At 66.5% G+C, this 8,818-nt stretch overlaps 1 protein-coding gene across 1 annotated transcript in view; it reads right to left on the reverse strand.

The window, feature by feature from the left end:
- Nucleotides 1-2,403: 2,403 nt before the first annotated feature.
- LOC120505232 (cathepsin D-like) overlaps nucleotides 2,404-8,818 on the reverse strand; it is a 12,310-nt gene continuing 5,895 nt past the window's right edge. Inside the window, exons 8-12 of the mRNA XM_039715546.1 lie at nucleotides 7,492-7,562; nucleotides 7,279-7,444; nucleotides 4,331-4,429; nucleotides 3,050-3,295; nucleotides 2,404-2,975 (exon numbers count right to left, since the gene is read on the reverse strand). Of these exons, the coding sequence (XP_039571480.1) occupies nucleotides 3,134-3,295; nucleotides 4,331-4,429; nucleotides 7,279-7,444; nucleotides 7,492-7,562 (498 nt within the window). The 3' untranslated portion in view covers nucleotides 2,404-2,975; nucleotides 3,050-3,133. The remainder of the gene's footprint in view (nucleotides 2,976-3,049; nucleotides 3,296-4,330; nucleotides 4,430-7,278; nucleotides 7,445-7,491; nucleotides 7,563-8,818) is intronic.

An 8,818-nucleotide genomic window follows, 5' to 3' on the forward strand; every position in this document is an offset into this window, starting at 1 on the left:
GCCCCCTCACAGCCCCCAAGCCCCCCTCAGAGCTGTCCTAAACCCCCCTAAACCGCCTCAGAAATGCCCTAAACCCCTCTAGAGCCCCCTCACAGCCCCCAAGACCCCCTCAGAGCTGTCCTAAACCCCCCTAAACTGCCTCAGAAATGCCCTAAACCCCTCTAGAGCCCCCTCACAGCTGCCCTAAGCCCCTCTAGAGCCCCCTTAAAGCCCCCAAGACCCCTTCAAATCCACCCTAAACACCTCTAAACCCCCTCAGAAATGCCCTAAACCGCTCTAGAGCCCCCTCACAGCGAAACCCCGCCTCTATAGAGACCATGTCCACCGTGAGAAGAGGGCACGCCCACTCTGTGGGGAGGCACGCCCACTCTGAGGGGAGGGCACGCCCACCGTGAGAAGAGGGCACGCCCACCGTGAGGGGAGGGCACGCCCACTCTGAGGGAGGACACGCCCATTTTGAGGGATGGGCACGCCCACACTGAGGGGCAAACCCCGCCTTTATAGAGACCACGCCCACCGTGAGGGGAGGGCACGCCCACTCTGAGGGAGGACACGCCCATTTTGAGGGATGGGCACGCCCACACTGAGGGGCAAACCCCGCCTTTATAGAGACCACGCCCACCGTGAGGGGAGGGCACGCCCACTCTGAGGGAGGACACGCCCATTTTGAGGGATGGGCACGCCCACACTGAGGGGCAAACCCCGCCTTTATAGAGACCACGCCCACCGTGAGGGGAGGGCACGCCCACTCTGTGGGGAGGCACCCCCACTCTGAGGGGAGGGCACGCCCACCGTGAGGGGAGGGCACGCCCACCGCGAGGGGAGGGCACGCCCACTCTGAGGGAGGACACGCCCATTTTGAAGGATGGGCACGCCCACACTGAGGGGCAAACCCCGCCTTTATAGAGACCACGCCCACCGTGAGGGGAGGGCACGCCCACCGTGAGGGGAGGCACGCCCACACTGAGGGGTAAAGCCCACCTTTATAGAAACCACGCCCACCGAGTGGGGAGAGCACTCCTACCGTGAGGGGAGGACACGCCCATCGTGAGGGGAGGACCCGCCCACTGTGAGGGAGAAAGCCCGCCTTTCTTGAAACCACGCCCACCGTGAGGGGAGAACACGCCCACTGTGAGGGGAAAAGCCCGCCTTTATTGAGACCACGCCCACCGTGAGGGGAGGCCCCGCCCACCGTGAGGGGAGGGCACGCCCACTCTGAGGGGAGGGCACGCCCACACTGCGTGAGGGGAGGGCACTCCCACACTGAGGGGGCAACCCCCGCCTTTATTGAAACCACGCCCACCGTGAGGGGAGGGCACGCCCACTCTGAGGGGAGGGCACGCCCACACTGAGGGGAGGACACGCCCACTCTGAGGGGAAGGTGCCCGCCTTTATGGAAACCACGCCCACCGTGAGGGAAGGCACGCCCACTCTGAGGAGAGAGCCCTCCTACCGTGAGGGGAGGGCACGCCCACACTGAGAGGGAAAAACGCCCACCCTGTGGGGGAAAAGCCCGGCTTTATTGAGACCACGCCCACCGTGAGGGGAGGGCACGCCCACTCTGAGAGGGAAAAACGCCCACCCTGAGGGGGAAAAGCCCGCCTTTATAGAGACCACGCCCACCGTGAGGGGAGGACACGCCCACACTGAAGGGAGAAAGCCCGCCTTTATTGAAACCACGCCCACCGTGAGGGGAGAGCCCTCCTACCGTGAGGGGAAAAGCCCGCCTTTCTGGACACCACGCCCACCGTGAGGGGAAGCCACGCCCACCGTGAGGGGAGGGCACGCCCACTGTGAGGGGAGGCCCCGCCCACCGTGAGGGAAAAGCCCGCCTTTCTGGACACCGCGCCCACCGTGAGGGGAAGCCACGCCCACCGTGAGGGGAGGGCACGCCCACTGTGAGGGGAGGCCCCGCCCACCGTGAGGGAAAAGCCCGCCTTTCTGGACACCGCGCCCACCGTGAGGGGAAGCCACGCCCACCGCGAGGTGAGGACACCCACACCTCCCTACACCTCCCCACTCCCACCCGGGTCACCTCCTGGTCGCCATGGGCTCGCCGAGACACGTAGTGAGGGGAAGCCACGCCCACCGCGAGGTGAGGACACCCACACCTCCCTACACCTCCCCACTCCCACCCGGGTCACCTCCTGGTCGCCATGGGCTCGCCGAGACACGGCGACAGTCGCGACAGGCGGAGGGACAGAGGCGCACGGCGCGGCGGGCCCGGTGCGCGTGTGGGATGCGGGAGGCCACGCCCACCCCTGAGGAAAGCCACGCCCCCCGCGCTGCCCTGAGAGAAAGCCACGCCCACAGCGAGACAAGGCCACACCCACATCATGGAGGCCCCGCCCACATTGGAGACCCCTGTATTTAAGGAAGCCACTCCCCCCCTCTCATGCCCCGCCCATTAATGGGGGGATTGGGGGTCACTGGGAGGGACTGGGGGGCACTGGGGGTTACTGGGAAGGACTGGGTGGGGAGGGGGCGTCACTGTCACTTGGGGTCCCCCCCAGGAAAGAGGCAGGACCAGGAGCCCCCAAACCAGCAGCTTTATTGGGGCCCCCCAAGGGGACCCCGGTGACATCCAGGGGGTCCCAGGTGACCCCGGGTGACATCCAGAGGGTCCCAGGTGACCCCAGGTGACATCCAGGGGGTCCCCAGGGGTCCCAGAGAGGGGCCAGGTGACCCCAGGTGACATCCAGGGGGTCCTGAGAGGGGCCAGGTGACCCCAAGTGACATCCAGGGGGTCCTGAGAGGGGCCAGGTGACCCCAGGTGACATCCAGGGGGTCCCAAAAGGAGCCAGGTGATGCCGGGGTGACATCCAGGGGGTCCCAGGTGACCTGGGGTGACATCCAGGGGGTCCCGAGAGGAGCCGGGTGACCCTGGGGTGACATCCAGGGGGTCCCCGGGGGTCCTTGGGGTCACTTGGGGACACCCAGGTGTCCCCAGGGAGGACGCAGATGTCCCCAGGGTGGTCCCCAGGGTGTCCTGGGGCTGTCGCCGAGGCGTCCCGATGATCCTGAGGTGTCCCTGAAGTGTCCCCAGGGTGTCCCCGAGGTGTCCCAATCATCCCGAGGAGTCCTTGGGGTGTCCTGGGGGTGTCCTGGCAGTGTCCCCAGGGTGTCCCCGGTGTCACTTGCTGCGTGCCAGCCCCACGCGGTCGCGGTCGCGGTCGAACACGGCGTAGTGCACGGCCAGGAAAACGTCCCCCAGGATCCAGAGGGGCCCCGCGGGCGCGGGGACGTCCAGGGCCATGAAGCCACTGACACACGTGGGGGACCCCCACTGGGACACCTGGGGACACGGGTGACACACAGGTGACAGAGGTGACACACAGGGGACACACAGGTGACACAGGGGGGACACACAGGTGACACAGGGGGGACACACAGGTGACACAGGGGGGACACACAGGTGACACAGGGGGGACACACAGGTGACACAGGGGGGACACACAGGTGACACAGGGGGGACACACAGGTGACACAGGGGGGACACACAGGTGACACAGGGGGGACACACAGGTGACACAGGGGGGACACACAGGTGACACAGGGGGGACACACAGGTGACACAGGGGGGACACACAGGTGACACAGGGGGGACACACAGGTGACACAGGGGGGACACACAGGTGACACAGGGGGGACACACAGGTGACACAGGGGGGACACACAGGTGACACAGGGGGGACACACAGGTGACACAGGGGGGACACACAGGTGACACAGGGGGGACACACAGGTGACACAGGGGGGACACACAGGTGACACAGGGGGGACACACAGGTGACACAGGGGGGACACACAGGTGACACAGGGGGGACACACAGGTGACACAGGGGGGACACACAGGTGACACAGGGGGGACACACAGGTGACACAGGGGGGACACACAGGTGACACAGGGGGGACACACAGGTGACACAGGGGGGACACACAGGTGACACAGGGGGGACACACAGGTGACACAGGGGGGACACACAGGTGACACAGGGGGGACACACAGGTGACACAGGGGGGACACACAGGTGACACAGGGGGGACACACAGGTGACACAGGGGGGACACACAGGTGACACAGGGGGGACACACAGGTGACACAGGGGGGACACACAGGTGACACAGGGGGGACACACAGGTGACACAGGGGGGACACACAGGTGACACAGGGGGGACACACAGGTGACACAGGGGGGACACACAGGTGACACAGGGGGGACACACAGGTGACACAGGGGGGACACACAGGTGACACAGGGGGGACACACAGGTGACACAGGGGGGACACACAGGTGACACAGGGGTGACACAGGGGTGACAGTCTCACCTGCAGCACGTAGTGCTGGGGGCCGAGCGTGAACTCCTTGCCCCCCAGGACGAAGGTGACGTTGGGCAGGGACGGGACCTTGTCACAGTCCAGCAGGTACTGGGGGGACAGGGGACAGGGACACTGGGGACACGGGGACAGGGGACAGGGGACACGGCCTCAGCGCGGGGACAGGGGACAGGGACACTGGGGACACGGGGACAGGGGACAGGGGACACGGCCTCAGCGCGGGGACAGGGGACAGGGACACTGGGGACACGGGGACAGGGGACAGGGGACACGGCCTCAGCGCGGGGACAGGGGACAGGGACACTGGGGACACGGGGACAGGGGACAGGGGACACGGCCTCAGCGCGGGGACAGGGGACAGGGACACTGGGGACACGGGGACAGGGGACAGGGGACACGGCCTCAGCGCGGGGACAGGGGACAGGGACACTGGGGACACGGGGACAGGGGACAGGGGACACGGCCTCAGCGCGGGGACAGGGGACAGGGACACTGGGGACACGGCCTCAGACACGGGGACAGGGGGACACTCGGGGACACCCACCCACAGGGGACAGGGGGACGGGGACAGGGGACACGGCCTCAGCGCGGGGACAGGGGACAGGGACAGGGGACAGGGGACAGGGGACACAGCCTCAGACACGGGGACAGGGGACAGCAGGGACCCCCACCCACAGGGGACACGGGGACAGGGACACTGGGGACACGGCCTCAGCAGGGGACAGGGACAGGGGACAGGGACAGGGACAGGGGACACGGCCTCAGACACGGGGACAGGGGACACAGGGACACGGGGACAGCAGGGACCCCCGCCCAGGGGTCCGAAGGGGTTGTGGGGGACACTTGGGGGCACTCAGGGACCCCCATCCACAGGGGACACTCAGGGACCCCCACCCAGGGGTTCAGGGGGGTCCGTGGGGGACACTTGGGGACACTCAGAGATCCCAAAAACCCCACCCGGGGGGTCCGGGGATCATGGGGGACCCTCGGTGCCCCTCAGTGCCCCTCGGTGACACTCAGTGACCCTCGGTGACATTCAGGGACACTCAGTGACCTCCTGTGCCCCTCGGTGACCTTCGGTGACACTCAGGGACCCTGAAGGACACTCAAGGACCCTTGGTGACACTCGGTGACACTCGGGGACCCTCAGGAACACTCTGGGACACTCAGGGACCCTCAAGGACACTCAGGGACACTCAGGGACATTCAGGGACCCTCGGTGACACTTGGGGACCCTCAGGGACCCTCAAGGACCCTCAGTGACCCTTGGTGACCCTCGGTGACACTCGATGACCCTCAAGGACACTCAGGGACATTCAGGGACCCTCAAGGACCCGCGGTGACACTCGGGGACATCCAGGGACCCTCGGTGACCCTTGGTGACACTCGGTGACCCTCGGTGACACTCGGTGACACCCAGGCACCCCGGTGCCCCGTACCTGCCCCCGGGTGACCCTCAATGACACTTGGGGACCTCGGTGACCCTCAGTGACACTCAGGGACATTCAGGGACCCTCAAGGACCCGCGGTGACACTCGGGGACATCCAGGGACCCTCGGTGACCCTTGGTGACACTCGGTGACCCTCGGTGACACTCGGTGACACCCAGGCACCCCGGTGCCCCGTACCTGCCCCCGGGTGACCCTTGGTGACCCTTGGTGACACTCAGTGACCCTCAGTGACACTCAGGGACATTCAGGGACCCTTGGTGACCCTCGGTGACACTCAGGGACACTCAGGGACCCTCGGTGACACTCGGTGGCCCTTGGTGACCCTTGGTGACACTCGGTGATCCTCAAGGACACTCAGGGACATTCAGGGACTCTCAAGGACCCTCGGTGACACTCAGGGACATTCAGGGACCCTCGGTGACCCTTGGTGACCCTTGGTGACACTCGGTGACCCTCAGTGACACTTGGGGACACCCAGGCACCCCGGTGTCCGTACCTGTCCCCCAGTGACCCTCAATGACACTTGGGGACCCTCGGTGACCCTCGGTGACACTTGGGGACACCCAGGGACCCTGGGTGACACTCGGTGACACCCAGGGACCCCCGGTGCCCCATACCTGCCCCCCGGGTGACCCTTGGTGACCCTTGGTGACACTCGGTGACCCTCAGTGACACTCAGGGACATTCAGGGACCCTTGGTGACCCTCGGTGACACTCAGGGACACTCAGGGACCCTCGGTGACACTCGGACGCGGCCCTGGGCCAGCTGCACCACCAAGGCCACCATGGCTGGGACAGAGGGGACAGGGACACAGTGAGAGACACTCAGGGACACTCAGGGACACACAGGGACGTGGGGACAGAGAGGCCAAGGGGAAATTGGGACACTCGGGGACACAGGGGACAGAGGGCACAGGGACACTCAGGGACACTGGGGACACTCAGCACTGCTGGGACACGGGGACAAACCGAGGGGACAGGGTGTGTCTCAAGGACCCTCGGTGACACTCAGGGACATTCAGGGACACTCAGGGACCCTCGGTGACACTCGGTGGCCCTTGGTGACCCTTGGTGACACTCGGTGACCCTCAGTGACACTTGGGGACACCCTGGCCCTTGGTGACCCGTACCTGTCCCCCAGTGACCCTCAATGACACTTGGGGACCCTCGGTGACCCTCGGTGACACTTGGGGACACCCAGGGACCCTGGGTGACACTCGGTGCCACCCAGGGACCCCCGGTGACCCTCGGTGACACTCAGGGACCCTCGGTGACACTCGGTGGCCCTTGGTGACCCTCGGTGACACTCGGTGACCCTCAGTGACACTTGGGGACACCCAGGGACCCCCGGTGCCCCGTACCTGCCCCCGGGTGACCCTCAATGACACTTGGGGACCCCCGGTGTCCCCCGGTGTCCCCCGTGTCCGTACCTGCCCCCGGGTGACCCTCAATGACCCCCGGTGTCCCCGGTGTCCCCGGTGCCCGTACCTGCCCCCCGATGCCGCCGGTGGCCCCCAGGGCGCGGTTGAGCGCGGCCACCTCGTGGCTGGGCCCGGTGAGCAGCGACGTCCCCGTGTCCACGATGGCCTCGCAGCCGCCCCGGCACAGGGGGGGGTCCCGGCACCCCGCCACCCCCGGGGTCCCCAGCGACAGCCTGGGGGGGCAGGGGTGCTCTGCAGCACGTAGTGCTGGGGGCCGAGCGTGAACTCCTTGCCCCCCAGGACGAAGGTGACGTTGGGCAGGGACGGGACCTTGTCACAGTCCAGCAGGTACTGGGGGGACAGGGGACAGGGACACTGGGGACACGGGGACAGGGGACAGGGGACACGGCCTCAGACACGGGGACAGGGGACAGGGACAGGGGGACACGGCCTCAGACATGGGGACAGGGGACAGGGACAGGGGGACACGGCCTCAGACATGGGGACAGGGGACAGGGACAGGGACAGGGACACTGGGGACACGGCCTCAGACACGGGGACAGGGGACAGCAGGGACCCCCACCCACAGGGGACACGGGGACAGGGACACTGGGGACACGGCCTCAGCAGGGGACAGGGACAGGGGACAGGGACAGGGACAGGGGACACGGCCTCAGACACGGGGACAGGGGACACAGGGACACGGGGACAGCAGGGACCCCCGCCCAGGGGTCCGAAGGGGTTGTGGGGGACACTTGGGGGCACTCAGGGACCCCCATCCACAGGGGACACTCAGGGACCCCCACCCAGGGGTTCAGGGGGGTCCGTGGGGGACACTTGGGGACACTCAGAGATCCCAAAAACCCCACCCGGGGGGTCCGGGGATCATGGGGGACCCTCGGTGCCCCTCAGTGCCCCTCGGTGACACTCAGTGACCCTCGGTGACATTCAGGGACACTCAGTGACCTCCTGTGCCCCTCGGTGACCTTCGGTGACACTCAGGGACCCTGAAGGACACTCAAGGACCCTTGGTGACACTCGGTGACACTCGGGGACCCTCAGGAACACTCTGGGACACTCAGGGACCCTCAAGGACACTCAGGGACACTCAGGGACATTCAGGGACCCTCGGTGACACTTGGGGACACTCAGGGACCCTCAAGGACACTCAGGGACCCTCGGTGACCCTCGGTGACACTCGGTGACCCTCAAGGACACTCAGGGACATTCAGGGACCCTCAAGGACCCGCGGTGACACTCGGGGACATCCAGGGACCCTCGGTGACCCTTGGTGACACTCGGTGACCCTCGGTGACACTCGGTGACACCCAGGCACCCCGGTGCCCCGTACCTGCCCCCGGGTGACCCTTGGTGACCCTTGGTGACACTCAGTGACCCTCAGTGACACTCAGGGACATTCAGGGACCCTTGGTGACCCTCGGTGACACTCAGGGACACTCAGGGACCCTCGGTGACACTCGGTGGCCCTTGGTGACCCTTGGTGACACTCGGTGATCCTCAAGGACACTCAGGGACATTCAGGGACACTCAGGGACCCTCGGTGACACTCGGGGACATTCAGGGACCATCAAGGACCCTCGGTGACA

This window comes from Passer montanus, unplaced genomic scaffold (genome assembly GCF_014805655.1).
Source record: "Passer montanus isolate IOZ18808 unplaced genomic scaffold, ASM1480565v1 scaffold333, whole genome shotgun sequence".
Lineage (NCBI taxonomy): Eukaryota > Metazoa > Chordata > Aves > Passeriformes > Passeridae > Passer > Passer montanus.